Consider the following 25,439-nt stretch of genomic DNA (forward strand, 5'->3'; position numbering starts at 1 on the left):
GTGGCCACTGGCCTTTATGGCAATGTGACTTTATTAGTGGCTGTAACTAATCAAATGGAAGGAATATTAGAAGAATTGGCTATTAGTTGATTTTAATTACTTTACAGTAATGGGAGCAAAAGATTGTAGGGTGTAAGCATGAGTTGGTAGCTATTTCAGGGAGATAGAGTGTTGTAAGTCAGTCCAGTACCGTGGAAAGTAAGAACCTGGGGTAAGTGATTTAATCTCTTTGAGTTTCTTACCTCATATGTAAGATGAGAGAGTTGGCTTGATAGTCTCTAATCTAAAAATGCCTTTCACCTCAGAGAGTATGAGAGAGAGAGAGAGAGAGAGAGAGAGAGAGTGAGTGTGTGTGTGTGAGAGAGAGAGAGATATTCATTTTTCTCTTCTAGTAATCCTAGATCTAGAAGAACAGAAGACAGAAGAAGAAAAATGGGAAGAGAAACAGAGAGAGCGAGAGGAAAAGTGGCAGAGAGAAAGATTGGAAACTTTTGAAAGGGAACGAAGAGAACTACGAAAACTGGATCAAGAAATGGTGATAAGTACTACTTAGTACTCAGTGCTTCTGTAGAATAACGTTTTCCTTTATTTGGCATGTGACTTTTAAAATCCTGTTCTTGGCAGCCATTTTTACATTCTTCATTCTTATATATTCAGTCAGTTGCCAATTTTTATCATTTTTCTCTCCACAACATCTCATATGTGTGTTCCATACTCATACAATTGCCACTCTGGGCGCTCCTTTCTTGCTCAAACTAAAAATAGCCTCTTATCTCATCTCCATTTTGTGTTTCTTCCTACTCTGTATTCCATGTAACCGCCAATGTAACATTCTAAAAGTTGAGGTCTGACCGTCTCCTGCTGTGACTCAGTAAACTCCATTATCTCCCTTGTTGCTTCTACATTCAGATATAAACTTCTGTATTTGGCATATACTCTTCACTGTCTGGCCCCAGACTACCTCTGGTCTAGTGAAATATCTCTTTTGTTATTTCTCACACCTGCCACTCCCATCTCTTGTCTCTCTGTGTTGCAGGGACTGCCCCTCTTGCCTAGAATGCACTCCCTCTTCCCTCCGGCTTCAGGAATCCCTTGTTCTTTGAAGATTCCTTTCTGAGGTCTTTCTTGATATCCTCCAGGTCCTAAATACCTTCCCCTTCCAGCTTACTATCTTATTTCATATGTGTTTTCATATATGTACATGCATGTTAGGTCACTGGTTAGAACGTAAGCTCCTTAAGAGATTGTTTTGCCTTGAACATCATGGGTGCTTTAGCAGTGCTAATTATTGTGAAAAGAAATTCTCACCAATTTTATTTTCTAGAGATTGCTTGAAGAATCATTGAAAAGTGAAGTAGAAAAAGATATTAAAGAGTTAGAAATCATCAACAAAGAAATTGTCAACCCTCTAGAAAAATATATGAAAATTATCCAGCAGAATAAAGAGCAGGAATCAGTAAATAAGGTGAGAACAATTTTTAAAGGACAGCAAGAGGGTAGATGGCAAAATAAATTAGTAGAACGTGTGAACCTGTAATACTGTGAAATCAGTTATTATAACCTCTTTAATAAAAACCACACTAATAGAGGCACCATTTTATTATCTCATAATAGAGATTAACTAAGCATGATTATTTCACATAGTTAAAATTTTTCTAGGAACTACTGTCACTTTTGTTTCAGTTATATGTCATGACAATCAGACAACACAATTTAATAGAAATTAGTGTTTTTTATTTTAAAGAGGGAAAAACATAGTCCCTGCCTGCCTCTATACAACCCTTGTATTTGGGGGCAAACTAAATACACTTTAGACAAGTAACTGAATACAGTAGTAATAACTTAGTACTTTGTAGATCCTCATTTAAGTACTTGAGAATACAAACTATAGGTAATTGTGCTATGCTACTAAAAAGGCTAATTTATCAGGTATTTTTTATTTTTAATTTTCACCTTTTTGTATGTTCTAATTATAAATTACAAAATTTATATAACATACCAAATATATAAAATATTTTACATTTATTTTTCTCTCCTTTTCAGAGCTCAAAAAAGGAGGTTGTGGAAGAAGCATCAATAGAAGAAACCCTGCTGTCTAATGATAAAGCTGACAGGTATGATATTCCAAGCAAAATTAACACTAGCTTTGCTAAATTTAAGGTATGTAGGAGGCTTCTCTTGGCTGTTAGATAATGCTTGAGCTCTGTAATTTCAATTTTGATGTCATATAGATGAAGCTTGAGTGAACAAAGTCTACGTGATAAATTGTGAAGAAGGTTAGGGAAGTGCCATAGTATAGAAGTCCTATCATTAAAGAAATACGTCTCTGCCTCAAAAAACCCCAAACCTGCCCATTTAGTTTGTCGGTGCTTTCTAAGAAATCATTTGTCTAATTACTTTCACTTCTTTTCCTGATTTAGTTTGTCAGCTTCTGAAGAGCCAGATGACTTCTGGTGAGAGGTTCGCTCCCCAGGCCCATACTCCTATCACTGTGATGTATCAAGTTTAGGCTCAGGTTTTCACTGTTGTAAGTTGGGATATTTAATAAAGATTTTACATGGAAAATCTACATGAGGTTTCATATTTCTGCATTTCTTAATGGGGATTGTTGCATTTACACACAGGTGCTATTGGTATAAATTAGTATTTCTCTTTAAAATAATGCATAGTTTGGTAAAGTTATTGAAACATTTTGCCTCACTGTTAAAATAATGTTTCCATTTTTCTTAAAGTAACTTTCCCTTCATATGCAGGACTAATATTTGTTACAAGACTTAAGCACACAAGTTAAATCATCTCCTGTCTGCAGTGAATAATTCAGTGAAACATTAACTTTTCGTTAATCAGTTGAGCTTTCAAGACCCGTAACCTTAGCAAACAAATTACCTTGTTTTCTTTCTAAAAAGGTATGTTTCCCCTATCCCTGTAACTTTTTAGAGAAAAGGTATATAACCTTTTCAGGCAATTTATACAACCTGAAACTGTGTTTTTAATGTTTAGTGTATAATGTTAGGTGAAAAGAAGTTAATTCTTCCAGAGAACATCAAAATTGTAGAAAAATCAGTTTTCCATTGTAAGTATGCAATATAGTAAAGTTACTGAAAAGTTAATACTGCTGTGTTTTATTTTGCTCAGAGCTTAATGGGAAAGTTGTTTTTTGTTTGTTGGGTGTTCAGATCTGTGATTTCATTGGCCTAGGGAACTTCCAGTGAGGAAATTCCCTCTATCAGTGCGGATGAGCAACTGCTCTGCAGTTCAGAGAGTTGCCTCTCTGAGAAAAGTTAAATGATTTGCTCAGAGTCACCTATAGTATGTGGCAATGGACAGCCAGGTCATTTTGACTCCTGGCTATCTACTATGCCACACTGCCTTTCTTCTCGTAAAGGGAAATCAGTCAGATTTTTTAAAATGGTCATTAAAAAAACACCCTAGCATAAATTTATAATATGCGAAATTTCATAAAGAATGAATCATCCATCTACTTCGGATATGTAGAAAACTGCAGTAATTAGAAAAATATTGATGCATGTATTGAAAAATTAAAACATGTGAAACAGCATGCTCTATTAAAAGGCTTTCAGAAGCAGTTATCTGTGTCTAGATGAGTGGCAGTATTTGTCAGAATGTCTACAGAACGGCTGAAATAGTTTGAGGTCTTATTTTCAATTTCAGATCTACTCATTTATACCATTCACAGTTTTGAAGGAATAGTTCTTTGCTTGCTACTAGTTGCTATTAATTCAAGTTTCCCAAGGTATAAATGGTTAAAATTTTAAAATAAATTATATTCAATTTCAAGAGATTTAATTTTATGAGAGGACTTAGGAAGGTATAAAATATAATTAGGGTGCTTATAATATATACACTATAGGACCTTTTGTGTCAGAGCTGATGAGAAGATTCAGAGTTAGGGTTGCAAGGGGAAGAACAATTAATGTATTAATTGATCATGCTTCACAATAGATGTACAAATAAGAATATGTCAGTTTGACCCTTAAGCCTGGGTTACAAGTATCATTATGTAAAATACTGACTTGGGACTATACTAAAAGTCTTCAAATATACACTTACTGTCAGGTAATCATAATCGTGGTTAAAAGTATAAATAAAACCTCACTGAATTAACTTACTGTTCATTCCTGTTACATATTAGCCCATGATTAAAAAACAAACAAAAGAACCCACTCATAACATTTCTTTTCACTCTGTTTACGGACTTGATGTTCCTAGGATTTGTAAAAGTTAAATGTGTTATATAATAGAGGAATGTATTAAATGCATTATAACAATAGTATATTATAAATATACATAACTTTGAAGCACCTTAAGACAGTTTCAAAAGACAAACTGTTCCTTCCTGAGGTCCTTTCACCAAGTCAGTAGCAAGTCTTGTAATAAAAGTCTAGGCCCCGTTAGTCTCTAAGCATATGTCCTCTAACACTGTTGATAACATAAGTAATTTCCACTGAAATGTCATTTGAAAAATTTATAGTTCCATGGAACTATGAGATATATAGCAAATGCAGCTTTTGCAAAACAATCCAGTGAGTTACAGAGCTCTTTTCAATTATTCTTACTTTAAATATTATTTTTACCAAAACATGCAACCCTCCAACAAACATTTTGTTAACTAATTAGTATGAAATTTCAATACAATAAGTTATGATATTACTTTAAGATAGCCATTCCAAAGACAGTCAAAAAATGTTTATGTATGCTAAAACACCAAATGAAGGAAGCTATAATTTTATTTTATTACTATCAGTACAGCCATAACTATTTTTGCCTAGATAAAATCTTAAAATAAGCATACACATGTTGGCTCTATTATCTACAAATATTTATTGTAACACTTGAATATAACTACAGGAAGCCCTTGGCACTGATAGAAAATATTGATTCACTGTTAGGTTACAAAAATTTATACATAGCAAAATTTAATGATCTTTACATAAAAAATATTAGACTACTTAAAACAAAACTTTCAAAAACTCCTGGTAATAGCTACCTAGACTTAGAAAAAGAATTAGGCTTTAAGACATTGCTTCCATTACTCTTCTATGAGAACACTGGACTATATGACAGCACCTGCACTGCTGTGAAAAATATTTAAGTCTCCTTCATGCAACAGGAAAACAAACACTTAAGTTATTCTGTCACTTGCTCTACATAGAAGAGAGCTTCCCCCAATGTAAAAAGGGTTAAATTAAGCATTGTAAGCATTTAATTAAATTTAATGATCCAAATGAAATGTAGTACCTGATAAAAGATCAGTTTTAATAGCTTCTAAGTAAATGTATGCTTCCTTTCATTTTTATACATTTTCACATAGGTATGTGTTTTAATATCCAGGAAACAGTCAAACCACAAGTTAACTTTAAACATGAATATACAGGAGTTAACTTTATATTATGTAGCTTCTCTTAAAAAGCACTGATATACCCAACAGCTATATTTATCATTTCATAAAGAACAACACAAAATTTACCATCACTAATATCCAATAATCACTTAATGCTTCTGAAACACAATGATTTTGAAGGCAAGTTTCTGTTAAATGGCTTAAACTCTAGCAGCTTTCTTGCTGAACATCCAACTTCATTATTGTGGAGTCATAACTAAGATTTGTTTAAGGAAAGCAAAATAAATATAAATTCTAATTTAGGTTTCAAGTTCTAGAAAAGCAGGAGGTCTGTGGTCTACTTGTAATTTTATTTTAGATAGCTGGTATGAAACTTCAAACTCACTATCTAGACCATCTATGAATGGTTTTTGATGGTGGTCATTTTAATAAGGTAACACTTCTTAATTAAGAAAGGAAATTTTTGAAATAAGGTACCATGAAGAAGTCATGGGCATCTCCCTCTTATATAAATTCTTAGAAATTTAGAAGAAATTTACATTAAGGCAAAGCTGGCATTTAGGAAGAAAAAAACCATTACTGGGTCACACTGTTTTATTAAAACTGAATGATGTATAAAACAAATTCTACAGGGCTTCCCCATGAATGAGAATCTAGGTTGTTCCGGCAGTAAGTATGGCAGAATTACAGTGGCTCATCGAGGCATGTCTGAATAGCTGCCTTCTGACTGGCTCAGGGAATTAATGTGTCCTGTATGTGGACAAATCAGAAAGCCAGCTCACTAGGAGAGAATAAATTTAGTCACCTTATGAAAAATTTACAAGAGCCAAAATTTAACAAATGTCAGCTATCAGAAATGGAACTTGGTAGGTAGGTAACTATTGGCATTTATTTCCATGTATATAGGTAAACTTCCTAATGCCGGAAAGTTGAGAGCTCCTACAAAAGAGCATGACTGATTCCCATTGTTACAGTGACCACACCAACAGAGGCAAAGTGAAATGTGGGAATGCCATTAATCTCAAAAGGGTAAACAATCATTGTGTCAAAAGTGTTGCCTTTTAAAATGGCTGACATGAAACCTCCAATATCTGTTCTAAAGGAAGAAAGATTTACCCAGTGGAAAGTTTTCCTAGAAACAAGTCCCAGGAGCTTGACAGTGAAGTTTTTGTACTTCTATATTAGTTTGTTTGGTGGATATACATCTGTACTGCAGAGCAGCCGTTTGATGATTTGTCAGAGCTATAAATTCTTCTGCTGAGATACTCTGGCAAACATTTATGTGTAAGAATTGAGCTGTTCTTTTGACCGAGACTGGATATCCTGAAGTTCCTGTTCTTCTTTTGCTTTGATATCCTGGTAGGCCTGCATTTTGCTTGCATCCTTTAAGTAAGCCCAGTTAGAAGACAGTATCATGAGGAAGTGGATCTGGAAGAGAAGGGTGAGCATGATGGCTAGTGAGCATGTCAAAAGGCAAAGCAAGCTGCTAGTCAGATTAATAGACATTCTTTAATAAAAATGGGAGGAGGTTATTCTATATTAATACACACATTCTGCTACTGAAGAATCAGAGGGTCAGTATAAATAGCTTCCTGAATTGCAAGCATGCCTTTCTACTTTGTTTAATATTAATGGGCTGAAGAGAAGTTAGTTAAACAAGGAGCAACTTATTTAAATGGCTGAGGTTATAAGAAAAAGTGTAAGTGAAAAACAGCAAAGCACTTTTTTTTTAATCACTTGGGGAGTGTTGTAAGTCTGAAGTACAAATCTGGGAATGCACTAAGTTGGTGTTTGGATTTTAAAATAGGTGTACAGAGACATTTCTTACAAGGTAGGTAAGAACAAATCTTCCCTCCCCACAACTGTAAACACTGTTTATTTTGTGTAAATAATGGAAAAAGCTACAGTTTAACATGAGAGAATTTAAATAATGAATGTGAAAACCCAAACTAAAAACTATAAGCAAAGCATGCAGTCTCTGGATTAACAGATTTTAGTGGTGACAGTTTACAGCTACATTTTTCATTTTAGAACTCTCATTTCATTCAACGTCTGAGTCAATAAGAAAATTAATCATTACAGCTGATGGAACAACCACATTTCTTTCCAATTCCTTTCCTTCATATTTCCTGTAACACAATTCTGCATCTTATGACCTTTATTTCTCCCATTTCCTTTTCACCATGTTTGAGATGTTCAGGTCTTTGCACAGTTTCTCTTCCCATTAGAATCTTAACTTGCATTTCAAGAACTGGCTACTGTGAGAAATCAGTTATTACTGCACAGATACACAAGATTTAAGATGTCATTTATCAATTTATTTTGAAGATGGGGAGGGAGGTTTGAAAAGACTGATTGTGTTGCGCAAAATGGAAGAATAAATTCCTTTAAAGGAGGAAAAAACAAATGAGTGGCTGTTTTATGTAAATTTCTGTCTTGCTGTGTTTGGGAATTTTTAGTTGGTGTCAAACTACGTGACTTTCCAACGTGCTAAAAATGTTTCAAAGGCTTTAAAATAATCTAAAAGAATGATTTTTCCCCCAAGAAATATGACAAAAACAATATTAAAGCCCCAATTTTAATGGTTCTTTTTCATCTCATCTTTAGCATGTGTTGAGATTTTTGTTTTGTTTAAATCTTTGAAATCAGATTAAAAGGCAAGGGAAAAAAAAATGAGGAATGAGGCAGGCATTCAAGAATTCCAGTATTTGTTCTAGAAGTAACTGCTTTAGGAAAAAAAAAGCAACTAGATGTTAACTCCCAAGAAAATCTTGTCTTTAAAGGATGCTACCAGTGTCAGTAAAATAACTGAATCCTCTCAAAAATATAGGTAATAGCCAGATCTTTACCATTCTATAATTCATATACAATAAGTCACTTTATTAATTGACTATGCTAATTGTTTACTGAAGCTATTTACAAATTATGGTCACAAAACTTCAAAATCTAGACTCTGTTTTAGTCTATGGTGTCAGTGGTAGTTCAAGCTACACAATGTAGCTCTCTAAAACTCTGTATTGGCCTTATTTCAATTTAGAATTTAGTGCAGCAATCTTCCCGACTCTTAAACTTCAAAACCGCATAGTTATATGTAGTAGCCATCATGTAGATCAGCTGGTGGAAGAGAACAAAATACAGGACAGTAAGATACAGGCAGCTGAGAGCTAAAGCCTCAGCTATTTAAAAAAATTTTCACTTTCAGTTAATAGTCTGTTCTTTCCCCCTTTCAAACAATTAGCAGAAAGATTTTTTCTCACCAAGAAACTGGGTTTTTTTTTTGCCCACTTCTTATACATACCTCTTAAATACTAGGCTGTACTTACAAATTGATACCATTTTAAGTATCCATTAAATAGACTGGATTTGGAAGACCAACTAAAGATTAAAAAGCTGGGTCAGTGGCAGAAGAAAGGAAACCAAATACTTCCCTCTATTTCCCCAAACTATCTTCTTTAACCCTTTTCCTACCCTTTTAAATAACTAGAGAAAGAACCAAGTGGATTCCAAAAGGAAGAAATGATTATGGTTTTGCCTGGTACGGAATCTTCAGAGCCTCTGAGATACCCCTTTGTTCTACCAATCTTACCTGCTTTTCCTTCCTGACAAAACCCGGACCATCACAAAGTCAGGATGTGTTTATTCTTGAAGCTATGAAACCCAGGACAAAGTTCAACAAAATCTGCCAGTGCTTATCAATAGGCCAGGGTGTTTTAGATCTATCTTCTGCTGATAGCTTCTCTTTCTAGATCATCCAACTGAGGTTAATCCGTAGTCTGTACCAAGGCAGTTAACAAGCTATGGCACAAGGAGTTTACAAATGTGCAACTTAACTGTCTGAATGGTGGTGGTGGTTTATCTTATCCAGCAAGTTGATAAAAGCTAAAAAGGAAGTGTTATTTTATATATTTGAGACTAAAGGGCTTCAGGGAGAACATTACTCACCAGTGCAATCACAGTGGCACCAGCTCCAGCACAGGCTACGATGAACAAGTGATAGGACATATAGAACTAGGAGAGAGCAGCAGCAATGCATTGACATAAACATCTTAGTCCAGAATTCAGCATATTCTGTAACAAAGCTTAGGGGGACACTATGATTTCACCACTTACGCCGTAAAGACCTGGTACTGGTGTGTTCCACTTTTAAGAAACCTGAGAGAATTCTAAACCTTAAACATGTATGATATGAAATGATTATTCACTTGACAAAAGTATTCTTCTCTATAAAAAAAAGATTCTCTTTTAAAAATCTGGCATTTCTACAGTGCTTTAAGGTTTATAAATGTTTCAGAATAATTCTTGAATGTAGGTGATTTGGGGAGATACGTTGTAGATGACAAATAACAGTGTCATAATTTCACAGATAAGAAAAGTGAGGCTCAGATTTGTGATTTAACTAATCTACTCCGTGTTACAGTCAATAAGTCAGAGAGCTAGCCTATAAACTCTAGGTCTAATGACTTGAGGTCCATTGCTCTTTCTCATATGCCACTTCCCGAACATCAAATACTCCAAAATGATTTTTTTTTGGGGGGGAAGGAGAAGAGTTGGGATGTTTTAAAGCAGACCATAGGTTTCATTGGGAAAGAAAATTTAAGCAATTTGAAGCCAAGGTGTTAAGAGTGGATGGATGACCAGCTAGATAAAGCATCTCTGAAATTACTACATAAATTGGTTCTGTTTTTTAAACCTTGCTTTACAAAAATTCAATAATACTTTTTTCTGGGTACCTCTGCTAGTAAGGTGGAATTAGAGAATAGAACTGGAAGGGACTGGAGATGTCTCACTCCAAATAAGCTGTAAAATGATGAGGCTAAACTAGGTTTACTGTGAGGTTTTGTCTAACTCGTGATGTGTCAACTTGTCTTTTTACAAAGGAAATCTGAAGCCTGAAGAGATCTAGGGAACTGTCCAAGGTCTCTCCGAGTTGGAAACACTCTGGCCAGTGTTATTTTTACACAATGTTGCTGTCTTCTCATTGTAACCATTGGTCTATTTTGAATAATTTGGGTGGGTAGGAGATACATTTAGCTAAAATTTTAAAGTTTATGTGAATCAGGAGGTTCATATATTCATTGGATTGGAACTTGAGTGTGATACTGTCCTGTGTCTCCATTCCTGAAACAAGTTCTAGTATCTCCATGCAGACAGGCACGTGTGAATGAATAAATGAAAAAGACATTTGTTAAACATTTACTATATGCAAACTATTAAGCTAAGGATTGGGGGTACAAATAGAAAGGTAAGGCAGCCTCAGATCTTAAGGATCTCATAAATCTAGTAGGGAAGAGACTTCACATATAGGAGGTTTCAGCTGCAAGTCAGACAAAGTCTCAGTAATCCTAAGGGTATACTGGCAAGGTAGATGGTAGCTTATCTTCTTTAAGTCACTTCCATTACTAGATCGTTAAACATTTCTGCTTGACATTTGACAGTGACAGAGACTTTGACACAGAGAACTTTTTTTTTTTCTGGTTCCAATGTAGCTGTGGCTGCTGAGGAGGTGAGGGCTGCAGCACCTGAGGAGGTGGTATCTTGCCAGGTTGTATTCTCATAAGGCTGGTTTTCCTAGATAATGGCTTCAGTGGCTCGACCAGAAGTAAAGCCAATGTTCTGGTGGGTAATACTGTTCTCAGGGCTCTTGGTTGTACTTGCCTATCAGTGTTAGGGGTGGCATAGCTGATGGGCCCCTTCATTCCACAGAGGATGCTCCCCTGGATGATCAGGATGTAAGCCTGGTGTCTACTGAAATTCACAAGTCATCTGGTTCTGAATGTGCAATAGCCTGTATGGGTCAGGGGGAAGGGAACATAATAGAGATGGGGAAAATCTACCTAGCCACATTTCCTAGGAGAAATTAGATGTTACTGGTGTTACCCCACCTATTCTCAGGTGGTTAAGCTAAGGCAGAAACAATGGCCCTGAAATGCAGAAGGCTTAGCAACCAGTAGTCATTTCATCAGTCAGTGTGATCAAGATTTCTCTGATCCAGTCTTTATTTACCTCTCTCCTTTTCTGAATCATCAAAATCTGCCATCGCCCAACCTATTGCTTCATCTTATATACACTACGTAAACCAGTTGGTGTTATAAGGCTTTGTGGTTTAGAGTATAAAGTGCAAACCAAAGGAAGAGACACTTCCAACTGCAAAAATAAAGGAGAGGAGAATTGTTTCCATGACTGATCTTTCTCCTACTACAAGGCATTCCAAGGGATGTGAACTGATTTTAGTCAGTTGCCTGTACCCCCTAGCTTTGGGGACTGGAGACTCTCTGGTGATGTTTGTACTTAAAAAGCTATCCGAGTCTGTTCGACCAAATAACTCCATTTACCTAGAGGTCGTTTGATCTCAAGTCATGGAGTTCATCTATCTCTGCCTCTCAGGTGCTTATGAAAATAACATTCTTTCACAATGAGCTGAGCCTGCAGTAACACCTAGAATTCTGGATGGAGGTTTAGACCTCTGACCCATTTGATCCTTTATATACCAGGCTGGTCACTAGCATCCTCTATAGCACTTCCCATCATGTGCAATTAATTATTAGCAGACATTTTTTAAAAAGCAATTATGATTTCTTCTAGCTTATATGAAAAAAAATTGTCAAAATAGGTCAAAGGAACAGAGAAAATCATGCAGAAAGTGCCTGCTAACTATGAGGGAATTAAACTTTTACTGTCCTGTGTTGATCCCTAAGGAGCAACCACCAACCAGCTGCAGTCTGTTCCAGCCACCTTCATCAGAGTATTTTGATATATGAGAGAAGAGTGGCCTGTCCACTAGAACTAGCTGGAAATGCTCATATTCTAGTCTCAGGCTTTCATTTCTATCTTATTACCAATATTATCATTATTACCAACTGTAGTTGAAATTCTTGCTCTTGCAAACCTGACTTGATGAAAGATACCACCTCTCGCTGTAGCCAGCATTACTACGGCCATTGTCACTGCTACAGCCAGTGTTGCTATCTCAGACTCCAGGTTTTTCTTCTGTAATCTAGTTCAAAACTCAACCAAAGTATACCCTCAGCTTGATGCTCATTTCAGACCCTCCCAGGATGAGGAAAAAAAAATGGTGTCCAAGGAAAGATAAAGCTGCTTATATGAGCTTTAGTTTCCTCATCTATAAAATATACATGATAATATATAATACCATATAATACATAATAGGTCCTTTGTTAGGACAATGGCGTGTAAACCTTAAAGCACTATAGAAATATGAGTAATTCTCAATCTTGTCAGATTATAAAATTCCTCAAGTGTAGGGAACTTTTCTTATTTTCATTTTTTTTACATTACTTTGTAAAGTCTAGGTGCAATGCTTGTTACACAATCCACATTTAATATTTGTGAACTTTATCTCTGAAGTTAAGGTCATACCAGATAATTGAAGAACCCAATTTTTGAAGACTTGAGCATAAAGACATTCCTCAAATACACAGGAATCCCTTTCTTAAAAGAATTAAACCCCTCAGTCTTGCACCCTTTCTACTTATGGAAACTCAGTTTCCCAGCCCAATTTAAAAAATGACAGTGCATGACAAGCCCAGCAGCTGAGGGCCACTATACCTCATTGGTGTTGCAGATGCTCTCTAGGGTTGAGCCACATGCCCTGCCTGGCAAGGCATTCCAAGGGATGATACCTGCAACAGCGAATCCCAGACTTTTGTTAGATTGCAATAACAAATGTTATTATGGTTTTTCATAATCAACCTTATTACTTTAGATCTGTTGTAATAACAATATTACTACGAATAATAAAAATATGCTATCACCTTTCATGAGCAAGTCTTATGCCACTGATACATAAAGAAGGCATGTCCCTAAAATAGCATCTATACCCTTAGTTTTGGGCTATATTCACTTGGCATGTCATCTGGGAGATAACAAACAAGAGTCAAGAGATTCCTTGACCATGAACTGGAACAAAACTTGTTGGCTTTCAGAGGACATGCTGCCAACCTATTATAAATGCTTTGTGATACAGCACAACTTACGTGGAAATGTGTTTTGCATGACTATACATGTATAACCTATGTCAAATTGCTTCCTTCTCAATGGAGGGGCAGGGAGGGAGAGGGAAAGAATTTGGAACTCAAAGTTTGAAAAAGAATGTTAATTGTTTTTATATATAGTTGGGGAAAATAAATATTAAATTAAAAAATAAATAAAATCTTTGTGATATATAAACGTTTTGTTTAAGTGAGACTTTTTTTACACAGGCTTTTGCAGTAAAATGCTAACTTTAGGAACCATAGTAGGATTCATTAAGAAAAATAATTTTTCTTAAAACTATAATAAAGCTTCATCATAATGTAACTTTTCTGGACCACAGATTTCATTACATACATGTTATGTGCAGTTTATCACCATAACATAGAAAACTAACAAAGTTTTAAAAAAAATCTTAATCCCCCCCAAAGCCAAAGTCATAATGAACTTCTATTTTATCTCAAAACAAGCACTTCAGAAGAGTCATTTAACTGTGTACCAAAAATATAATCAGCTCACCCTTTTCCCAGGGGATCGGTAGAGAATAGAAGCAAAAATAACTTTAACACTCCCCACTACCTTGCCACGGGCACAGAATAAATCTTGAAATCATTCAGTGAATGCAGGAATGAGTATTTGCCAGACTTTTAGACAGATACATGCCATTGTCAGGATAATGTGAGATCATAGGATTTCCAGTTTACAACGTCCTACACTGGGCAAATGCAAAAGATGGATAATGTGTGGTGAAAAAAGACTATGTAAATAATTTGTTCTCAAGCATGTGAAAAATGTTTAAGAGCCATTTATAAATCAGCTTAACATTCAACATGGGCCTTTCTCTGTTTTTAATCTGGGTTAAAAAAAAAAAGACCCACAATATTTGAGCATTGGATTTATGGGAAGAGATGTGTCCAAAGGCAGTTTGAGGAAGAAACAGGATTTCTTCTTACATAAGTAGTCACAAGTCAGGAACTGAGAAAGAATGAGAAGCATGACGGAAAATGACTCTGTCTCTCATTCTGTTTTTCTCTCTCATAAAGAAAAGTCTTTACTCCTCCTTAGCTTGCCCACATAACTCATCTAGGCCACAGAAAACTAATTAAACCCTTTTAAGATTTTAGCTTTTCTCTCATAAGTTTTAAGTTGTATAGATTTGTGCATACAAGAAACTGGTGGATTTGCTTTGGTGGATTATCCAAATCTCTTATAAGCTTAGCTGGCTACCTGGGAAATCCTATGCACAGAAGTCATATTTGAATTGGTCCATGAAAATGCACACACACACGGTGATAGTATACATCACCATGGTTTCAGAGTTTCACTGTGAACTTTTATACAGATTGGCTGAAAAGTATCTCATTGTTCAGTTCTTTTAAAAGATTTATAAATTTGTAGTTATTTGATAATTTTAAAAAATCTGGCCCTAAACCAAGAATATGATTACCAGATGAGCTTATAGAGATGATAGGGTGTTTACTACATTTATATAATTTGGCAATTTGATAGAAGAAAGTGGTTTGTGGAGTTTCTTTTAGGGGCAAAAGATGAACCATTAAGCTATATATCCTATATACACATATATATCCTATACACATACATCTACATCTCTACATACATACATACATACATACATATCCCACCTATCCTGTCCTGTTTTTCCTGTTGATGCCATACTGAAAGACATCTCATTTTTAAGTACCTTTTTCTTGTTGATTACTTCATATATTTAGAAATTCCCTTCAACAAGGTAGATCGAGACCAGAGTGAGAATAAGTCTTAGGGAGTTGCTTAAGATGAGGTGAAGTAAAGTAAGGTGGTTAAGGGGACATTAAGTGACTTGGATATGGACGCACTAGAAAATATAAGGGACTGGATTTGAATCCACATTTTCCCAACTCCAAGTTCAGTGCTCTATCCACTATGCCATCATGAAACATGTGATGACATTCCTTTGTGACTGTAAGTAGCACATCAAATTTGATAAACTGAGGATCTCTAGAAAGCAACAGAAAAGCAAATGGCATTGTGAGGGTGTCTTCCATGGAGTCTTTCATTCCAGCTGAAAAGTAAGTCACAAACTCAAAAGGAAGTAGCACAAATGAAAAGGATGATATAAGTTAATCGGGACAAAATTAAGTACCATATTGCCTGATATCCACACAGATCTGGCTCCCTGATGCTGTTGAATTTGTCTGAGGGGATTTGATGACTTCGCAAGTTGACCATATGTTATAGAACATAAAGACAGGCACAGCCGAGAAGCCAAAGACCCCAAGCCAGGCCAATCCAAGCACGTAGGTGAGGAAAACAAACTAAGAAAAAAAAGATATAAGCAATCCATATTAAAATCTTAAATCAGCAGTGCATAAACTATAGACAAATTATACAACATTACCAATGATTATAGAAGATGATTAAATGTGGTGGCTAAAGAGGTAAAATCTAGCTCTTCTACTTTTTAATCAGTCACACACAGAGAGATCACTGAATTGACAGCTTGTAGTATATCGCTGTATATTAGAGACATTCATGCTATTTATCCATTTAACTGGGATCAAACATCTGATCCAACTGAAAAAAGCATTTTGTTAAGTGCCTGTTACATGAGGTCCCAAGCTAGGTCCCTTTATTTTTACAGATAAGGAAACTGGACCAAAAAAAGTGAAGGGACTTAGGATCATAGGATCTTCTTCTCAGTTAAACAGTGCCAGTGCTGATATTAGAACCCAGTTCTCCAGACTCCAGTAAGATTTCAGATTACATAAGTGCAGGTATACTTCCTGTTCTTCCCACCTCCCAAACCCCATTCAGCTCACAAGCCCTCCGTAGTTTTGCATCCTGTACAATTTTTGTCCATGGTTTTCTGTTTATCTGTCCTACAAGATTTATCAAACAGGCTGGAAGCCTCCCTGTTATGTGTTGGGTGAATCTGCCCACTATCTTTCACCACTGGTACCTAACCAGTCTCTTATGGTGCTTCTTTATTTGCATATTATCATTGGTGACATTCTTTAGCTTAAGTGCACCATGCATTTTTTTTAAAATTACCCTCTGCATATTTTATATTTTTAATTCTTCTGGGTGCATGATCCTTAGCTATATAGAGTCACTGGGAGAGTATTGGTGTTAAAGACAAAGGTTTTCCACTATACTCATCAGTGAACATCTGCTATGAATAACTGCTTTACAAGTATGGATTGGACAGGTGCTGGGTCATCCCAATTGTTGAATGACTAAAAATTATTGAGATACGACTTCTGAAGGTAGCTTTATCTTTGAAAAACATATATGTCTAGGAAATGGTAACTGTTACAAAGAACAATCTCTTAAAAGGATAGTCCCACAATACTCCACTCTTTTTGCCCTCATCTGGAATAACACAGTGTTTCAAGCACTACAATTAAGGAGTATATTGATAGATTGGTCAGTAAATAGGAAGTCAATCAGGATGGTTGAAAGGCTTTGAGTTGAGGTAATAAGAGGGTTGGTTGAAGGAACTGAGTATGTTTTGCACGGAAAAGAGAAGACTGGTGGGAGGAGGATGGGGAATGGGGAGAATGAAATGGGTATTTGAAAGGCTACTAGGGAGAAAGATTACACTTGTTTTGTTTGGAAGCTGCAGAGAAGCCAATTTAGGCATCATGTCAGAAAAAACTTCCTAATCTTTAGAGCAGCCCAAAATTCCAACGGACTGCCTTGAGGGATGGTGGATTCCCTTCCCTGGAGGTGCACAACCATAGCCTCTTATGATGAAATGTTGGATATGTTATAGTGGGGATGCCTTTTAGGTATAGACTGGACTAGATAGATGCTGAGGTCCCTTCCAATTCTCAGAATTCTGTAAATAATGATGATGTCGATGATGAATGTGATCTCTTTAAGGGGTGCCAGAAACCTGAAAGTTTATTTTAAAAAGAGTTTAGAATAATCTGAAACAATATAATTGTACATTATGTTGGGGAGGGCAGTCTTCACATTTCCTTCTAGCCTTGTTCAGCCTTTAAAAATTCATAGCAGCTTTGCAAGAAATGATTGGACTTATAAAAAGAAAAAAAAAATCCTCCTCAGTGCTCACCCACGCTTTGCCGTGGGCGATTTCAGGAAGAATATAATGATATTGCTTCACTTTCTTTGTAACCTTCAGCCTTGACTACCAATTTTTGGAGAGCTTTGAAAAGCTGCCTCAAACACATTGTGGTATTTATATTCTCAGAATGTACACCCACAGGGAGCATGTGGGCGAAGACTTGGAGTTTAAACTTTGTTACTGCCTTTCTATAAGCGAAGAAACTGATGGTAAAGCCTTCAAGAACCAACTTTAACTTCCAGATTCTGTACCACTGGGGCAGTCAACTTGAGCTAGTCCAGGAATTCAAAGGGCAAAAGGAAACTTAAATGTGTGCCTATCCATTATCCATGGTTTCCTCGGTAGACCAAGAAGGTTCTTTATGTCACCCCTGAAGCTTTCAGACTTCGGTAAACCCTGACTTTCTAAAAATACCCACATAGGAGGTAGCAGTATTTTGGTGGCATTTTTGCAACACTATACAACCTCTTCTAGCATATTTTTTTCCTTATACTGCTCTACAAACTGTGTCCCAGCCTCAGTTTCATACCTCTCCCTCTTTCTCTGTCTTAAAAAAAAAATTGCATGTTGTTTTTTTCTGTGCAAATACTTAAAGATTTTACAGTTGAGTGGTTCCTCTGATGTGCTTCTGGGTAATTTTCTCTCAGTGGGTCCCTCCCTTCCTCTTTGGGATGAGAGGGTGGGGCTGAAAGGAGGGATAGAAAAGCTTGTCATCAGCTGCTTATGGCATCTCTGAACATTCAGATGGGTTTCTATGGTGAGCTCCTAGGTGGAGGACTCCAATTAAAGGCCAGTTAAAGAGGATTTATGCTGAATTAGGGGCTATCTTTGTTTATCTCTGTGATTGAGGACAAAAATGAAATAACTTGGAAAATTACCATTGCCTTCCCCCTCCCCCTTTCCCATAAAAAGTGCTCTGGTCTGTTTATACATGTTGGTGGAACACAAATTTTGTCAAATGACATCCTACTAAAATTACCACTTACTCTTCACAAGATCGTCTGAAAGGAAGTCTACTTAGTTAATCCCTTGAAAATAATGGAAAAAAAGAAAAAGGTAGATGCTAGTGGACAAAGGCAGTAGTGCTTAGTTCTTCATAACGCTTGTACACATACAAGATACATAATTAATGCTGGTTGAATGAAAAACCAGGATTCTTTCCACCTACAACTGTGTGTCAACAAGTTAAGCCAACAAGCGTTTATCAAGAACCAGGCACTCTCCTAAGAACTGGAGAAACAAAGGCCAAAACATTCCCCACCCTCGAGAAGTTCTCATTCTAAAGGGGGAGACAACATGCAAGTAAGCAGGCACATATGAAATGTATACAAGGTAAATGAGAGGTTCTGAATTTTGAGGACAGGTGCAGTTTAAAAAAATTAGTCTGAAACAAGACTTCACTTTGGCATACTATGTCTTAATTTGTGGTTTGAAAAATATGGTCAACATGATTGTAATAATAATAATAGGAATGCTAATATCTGACATTTATATAGCGTTTTAAGGTTTCTAAAGTCCTTAAGTGCTAGCTCTTGAGCCCCTGGGTTCAGATAATGCTTCTAAATGCTTACTGCCTAAACAGTCCAGGCCTCAGTTTCCCTATATGTAACATGAGGAGGTTGAATGGGCCATGGGGTTCCTTACAGCTCTGGATGAACGATCACATCAACGCTGTGATGTAGGTACTACAGGGATTATCCCCACCCATCACACAGATGAGAAAACAGCCTCGGAGAGTTTGAACGATCTGTCTCTTGGTCGTGTAGCTAGGGAGCGTCAGACATGGGACATGAACCCAAGTCTCTCTGACTCCAAGTCCAGTACCTACAACATGTGCTCCTACGCATCGATAAAGTGACCAAAAATGAGACTATATATTTAGAGCTGGAAGGAAACTTTCTGTTGTTGTGTTGTTTCAGTTGTGTCTGATTTTTGTGACCCAGTTTGGGGTTTCTTTGGCTAAGATACCAGAGAAGTTTGTCATTTCCTTCTTCAGTTCCTTTTACACATGAGGAAACTGAGGCAAACAGGGTTAAGTGACTTGCTCAGGGTCATACAACTACTAAATGTCTAAGGCTGGATTTGAACTCAGGTCCTCCTGACTTCCTAACTGTGCCATCTAAGATAGGAAAACTGAATCCCAGAGAAGATTAAGTGACTTTCCTTAAGTCACAGTTTGTAAGTGAGCGATCATGGATTTGAATAAGGTCTTCTAACTCCAATGGAAAGAGTTTATCCTATCAAATGATATTAAAAAGCTAAGCCTCAGATACAATATATTTTCATTGACTAAAACAAATGCTTATATAAATATTTTTTTAAATGCCGCCTTCCCTCCAAAAAAAAAAAAAAGCTCAGTGCCAGTCACAGATTCTGACTTTTCAGCTGGCAAAACTTAGCACAAGTGAGTTTTAAGTTGTGGTGCAAAGTGGCACACTGGATAGAATGCTAGCCTGGCATTCAGGAAGACCTGAGTTCAAATCCAGCTTCAGGTACTTCCTAGCTGCATGACCCTGGGCAAGTCACTTCACCCGGTTTGCCTCAGTTTCTTCATCTATAAAATGAGCTGGAGAAGGAAAAATGGCAAACTACTCTAGTATCTTTACCAAGAACACCCTACATGGGGGTCCAGAAGTGTAGACCACAACTGAAAATTACTAAACAACAGAAGTTTTAAGGTAAGGACTGGTCCTGTCTCTCAGTGATGAACTTCCTCTACCAATGCATGTTGGCACCTTCTTTACAACCTAAGAGTCTTAGACAGTTGCCTAAAGCACTGAGACTTTAAGAGATTTGCCTAAGGGAACTGACTCCCTGTGTCAGAAACAGGACTGGAGCCCAAGTCTTCCCGGCTCCAAAGCCACCGGACTCTTCTTCTCACAGGCAAGTTATCAAGGCAATAAAGAGTACATTAAATAAACTTCAACCCACGACAACCATTTTTACTTTTGGAGGTGTGGGTTTAGGTGGTGCCATGATCATTTTTTCATAATGGTAACCATGGTGATTTCTTGCTGAAGTGCTCTCTCACATTTATGGTTAAGTTCACCCACATTTTAAAAAGGAACATCTGACATTTTAAAAGCTGCCTAAATACCCAAATTAACTATAAAGGACATATGAAGAAAGACACTATCTGCATCCAGAGAAAAAGCTGATAAATAGAAGGATGTATAGAATAATTTAACATATATAACTATTGTGTCTAATGGTAACCATTTCCGGGGACTGGGGAAAGGAAGAAAAAAAGGGAAAAAAGAAATTTATATAACTTTATTATATATTTAAAAGGAATAGCAAGTTGTATATAATAAATTTGCAGTTTCATGTACAATCATCTCTTTTTTATTATACTATGGTATGGAAATGATTGTTTTATTCCATAAATTAAACATAAAATAAATTTATTTTTAAAAGGCTGCCTAAAGGCCAATATGGTTTTTAAACAATCTGGTGTTGCTTTTCGCCTTGTCAATGTTCCATGTATTTAATGATTTTAATGATAAACTAGGAAGAGGGAAATCATATCATATGCTATCTGTCCACTTGTAATTAGATTTTCTTTTGAGCAAATACAAGCAACTTGTGCTCCTTTAGGCCCAGACTGTGTCAGGTACCATGACAGGGCTGGACTCACCATTCCACTGATGCACCGGCCACAGGCTGTTGTTTTAAACTCCCCATGCAACTCTTTCACTGCACTAGTGGTGTAAAAGCCTTCTGCCAACAGAATGATCCCATACAAGAAAAAAAAGGATGCGATTCCATAGATGACATACTGCATCAGCTGTATCCTGTCAAGGAAAAGAGAGTGTTGGAAAAGTAGAATTCATTTTGCAACTACAACAGCTTTCCCACCTTGGTGAAGAATAAGGATAAGTCTAATTTTGGAGCAGTCCAGCACCAAGTGAGGTAATTAGATAAAAACAAGGAGACTCAAGGCTCTTTGAGATCTCAGACTCTCAACTGTCAAAAAGATCATCCTCCTAAGATCCCCTCCCAATCAGCACCTCATCTTTCTGTCATGCAAGGCTTACCCAGCCCAAAGACCTGCCTACAATAAGTGGTCAATAAATTCTATATGGAGATTGATGCTTGTCAAGGCATCTTTTCTCTTCAGAGAATGCCTTGGGGGTACGTCATAAAAATGAAAGCAAAAGAAAAAATTCCTAAGAGGCCTTTCTAGTATTTCTATATTATCCATGTTAGGGAGCTGCCAAATATCATTTTATAAAAATGCCTTCACAGATAATCTGATATCAGTCAGCCAGGGAGAAGAGCCCTAGGAAACAAAGACCCTCTATGAGCAGGAAAATAAGCCAAAGAAAGAAAAAAAAAAGAAGAGGAGGCAATCAGAAAGAAAGAAAATTCTGAAAGGAAATTTTAAAGTGAGACAGAGATGCTTCAGAAATGATCACTCTAGCTAACTGTGGAAATAAATACTACAAGGGCCAGCATTGTTTAGAAGGCATCAAGGTGTCTGAAGGGAAGCTTGAGGGGAAGGTTCATGCTGGATGTTTCTGCATTGGTTGTCCAAGTAGACTTCCTTCATTTTAGAACTGCCATGAACCCCTTCCTAATGTACACAGCCAATTACCTTCCTCTTTTTATTCTTTCTATGTATAACAGAGGTAGCTGTCTGTCTTACCCTCAGGTACTGGAGAGAGAACTGAAATTATCTATAAACTGATTCTTATAGTGAGCCTTTTTCAGGTTTACAAAACATCTTTCATATGCTGGAATATCTTGAGATTATCTAGGTGTAGGAACTATTATCCCCAATTTCTAGGATTAAGGCGACTTGCCCAAGGGTCACATAGTTGCTAGGTATCAATAGGTAAGATTTGAATTTAAGTCATCCTAGCTTCAGGTCAAGGGGTCTATCCACCCTGCCACCCTTCCCCATCATATACAACATTAATATGCTACCTCATTGTCACAAATATGGAAGACATCATGATCATCCTCAGTCATCACCATCATCATCATCATCATCGTTGTTGTCATCACCCCATTAGCTAGGTCCCAGACTCTCTTTTTCCTTTCACTCCTTTCCTAAAGCTATTCAGTCTCTGTTGTCTCTCATAATTTGCCTTATCTAAAAAAAATCATCCCTTTCATTTGTTTTTCTTTTTTATTTCCTCCCAATGAGTGGGAGTGGGAGGACAAAAAAAATTGTTGGGAAAAGGTAAAAAGAAGAAGAAAAGGAAGAGGATCATTCAGGAATCTTTTTAAAAAAAATACCAAGAGAACACAAGGAAGGCCAGAAAGAAGCACAGACAAGCAGGACAGCTTAGAAAGTTACACGTTAAACTGCTATGGTTGTTCAGTCATTTCAGTTATCTGACTCTTTGTGACCCCATTTGGGGTTTTCTTGGCAAAGACACCAATTATTTGCCATTTCCTTCTCCAGCTCATGTTATAAATGAGGAAACCTAGGCAAATGAGGTTAAGTGACTTGTCACACAGCTAGTAAGTATCTGAGTCCAGATCTGAATTCATGAAGAGAAGTCTTCCTGATATCCACTGCCACCTAGCTGCCCAAACTACAGGTTGAACTTAGAATATACTTAAAAGAAAAGTAAGCTGTACAAAATGGTGACCTGTAGTTTCATGTTCTTTTTCTATTCTACAATATACAGAAATGCTCATTTTATTTAGAGTCAGATTTGTAATGATAATAAAGAAAAGCAATTTAAAAGTCTTTTTGTTGATAGGAAAGGCTCATGTTAATTTTTTTTTTGGAAAGGTTTGCTGGGGATGGGGAGAGGACCTCTTTTCTTTTCGGAGAAGGCATAGGAAAGTGAATACTTACACCTCACTCAGTATGGCATGGTCACTGGCATTTGTGGAGAAGTGCTGCTCCAGAATGGATATGGTCCCAGCGAGGGCAACGTGTCCACAGCCACAAAACAAAGCCACTCCAGAGAAGCAGAGAATGGTGGCCACGAGGGAAGCATAGGGCACTCCTCCCAGACATTTGATGCAGCATTCAAAGCAACCTAGGCAGCAGAGAGAGGAAACCAAAGCAGCCCAATTAAATGCATTTTGTGACTGGAACCCCCATTTAGCCTGAATTAATAACAAGCTATATTTGTAGAGAGCTGTATAGAGGCTGTTCAGGTTGTTTTCGCAGACTTTAACTCAGGAGGTCCTCATGACAACCATGGGAAAGTAGGTACAGAGAGGATTAGTTCCCCTAATCAAGAAAAAGGCATCAGGGTGTACAAATGAGATGACATATTACTTACTACTTCTACAACTATACACACAAGTCTTGGGCAAGTCACTTCTCTGGGACTCAGTTTCTTCAAATGTAGCAAGAAGGCATTGGAGCAGATAAAGTGGATGGGGCACTTCCATCTCCAAATCTATGATCCCTATGATTGGCAGGTAATTAACATGCTAAAAGTTACTCTCTTATAGCAGTGGCAGGACTGTCCACAGCTTCTTTCCCCTGAATCCTATCCCTCCAAATGTCAAATAGCTGTGAGAAAAGTACCCTGCACCAAGGTTTCTTGTCTGAAGTGCTTTCACAAAAGTTACAATGAGCAGAACATTTAGATTTTTTAAAAAAAGTTGTGGTTCCCAAGGAAAAAAGAAAAAAAAACTTATATGTCCTAAAATATTTATAGCAGCTCTCTTTGTGTTGGGAACTGGAAACTGAGGGGATGTGCATCAAGTGGGGAATGGCCAAACAAGTTGTGGCATATGATTGTGATGGAACACTACTGTGCTTTAAGAAATGATGAGCTGGTTGGTTTTAGAAAGACATAGAAAGACTTCTATGACACATCAGGGAGTCAAATAAGGAGAACCAAGAGAATGTACATAGTAACAGCAAGATGGTTTTAAGAACAACTTTGAATGACAAGTCGTTCGAAATCAACTACAAAAGATCTATGAAGGCAGATGCTATTCATATCTAGATGTATGTATGTACATACACATATTTGTGTCTAATGGCAGCTTTCTCTAGCTTGGGGTGGAGAGGGAGGTAGAAAAAAAGGGCAGAGTAAAGAACAAAAGAAAACCTAGAAGGAAGCACAGAAATGCAGGGTAGCTTTGAAAATGATGCATAGTATTTGTTATATAGTTTTTTAAAAAAGCAAACAGTGAAATGGAAATTCATAGTTTATATCGATCCTCTTTTTATGTTGTTCTCTGTACCTGGAAATGTTCTTTTGTTGAATGAATGAATAAAAATGTAAACTTAAAAAAGTTGTTTTTCTTTTTATTTTGTGTGTGGGGGGGGCGGGGTGGGTTGGTTTGTTTTGTTGTTGTTTTTAAGGAAGGTAATGAAGCAATGGTTTCCCAGGAGAGAAAATGTAATACGCATCCCTAATCCTTATACTTTTGGCATAACTTAAGTAACTGTTTCTATTGGAACTAATGTCTTTCACTGAGCCTTTGACATAGTTTGCAACCAGAAGAGTCAAATGCTGTAATTAGACTGTTGCTGTGCACTGAGCAACACTAAGTTAAAGAGGTTGTTTTGGAAAATTAATGGATATTTTGGTCCCTTAGCATAATGGAATGAGAGCAACTATGGAGTAGTGAGTGATGGGAAGACCAGCCTTGGAGTGAAAGTCCTACTTCTGATAGAAACTGACAGAGTGTTCATGGGCAGGGTCCTTAGCCTCTTAGCGTCCCAGGTCATTCTCTTGGTTTTTAAGTGACCAATGAGTTATTGATGTGCATTTGTGGAAGAAATTTCTATGCTGGAATTTCCTATAGTGATGAGCTAAAAGGTTCAAAACTAGACATAAAAAAAATCCCCAAACCAAAACCTCAATGAATTATAGTTTCCAAAATCAAGGCATATTCTCACTCCATCTAACACCAAAATATACTTCAATGAAAAAAATGCGCTCATTGGACACAGTATAACCAGTTTAGCAGCTTCCCCCTACCCAAAATTGAGTAAAAAACCCAACACCTTTAGAATTAAGTAATGGTAGGTAAGATTTAATATAAAAGAAACAAAATATATTTAAA

The 25,439-nt window shown here is 36.8% G+C and overlaps 2 protein-coding genes across 11 annotated transcripts in view; one reads left to right on the forward strand and one right to left on the reverse strand.

Annotated features, from left to right (window-relative positions):
- OFD1 (OFD1 centriole and centriolar satellite protein) overlaps positions 1-2,569 on the forward strand; it is a 59,267-nt gene extending 56,698 nt beyond the window's left edge. For 4 of the 5 annotated variants that reach the window (XM_036744227.1, XM_036744228.1, XM_036744229.1 and 1 more), the window contains 4 exons: positions 393-535; positions 1,325-1,465; positions 2,044-2,114; positions 2,421-2,569. In XM_036744227.1, coding sequence (XP_036600122.1) covers positions 393-535; positions 1,325-1,465; positions 2,044-2,114; positions 2,421-2,457 — 392 coding nt within the window. In that variant the 3' untranslated portion in view covers positions 2,458-2,569. The remainder of the gene's footprint in view (positions 1-392; positions 536-1,324; positions 1,466-2,043; positions 2,115-2,420) is intronic. The other variant, XR_005009554.1, reaches the window with a different exon arrangement.
- Positions 1,585-25,439, reverse strand: part of GPM6B (glycoprotein M6B) — a 219,031-nt gene continuing 195,176 nt past the window's right edge. For 3 of the 6 annotated variants that reach the window (XM_036744235.1, XM_036744234.1, XM_036744232.1), the window contains exons 2-7: positions 23,257-23,443; positions 21,079-21,235; positions 15,495-15,666; positions 12,929-13,002; positions 9,305-9,370; positions 4,472-8,476 (exon numbers count right to left, since the gene is read on the reverse strand). In XM_036744235.1, coding sequence (XP_036600130.1) covers positions 8,396-8,476; positions 9,305-9,370; positions 12,929-13,002; positions 15,495-15,666; positions 21,079-21,235; positions 23,257-23,443 — 737 coding nt within the window. In that variant the 3' untranslated portion in view covers positions 4,472-8,395. Of the gene's footprint in view, positions 8,477-9,304; positions 9,371-12,928; positions 13,003-15,494; positions 15,667-21,078; positions 21,236-23,256; positions 23,444-25,439 lie in introns of all 6 variants that reach the window. The other 3 variants (XM_036744233.1, XM_036744231.1, XM_036744236.1) reach the window with 2 other exon arrangements.

The sequence above is a fragment of the Trichosurus vulpecula genome, chromosome 2 (genome assembly GCF_011100635.1).
Source record: "Trichosurus vulpecula isolate mTriVul1 chromosome 2, mTriVul1.pri, whole genome shotgun sequence".
Taxonomy (NCBI): domain Eukaryota; kingdom Metazoa; phylum Chordata; class Mammalia; order Diprotodontia; family Phalangeridae; genus Trichosurus; species Trichosurus vulpecula.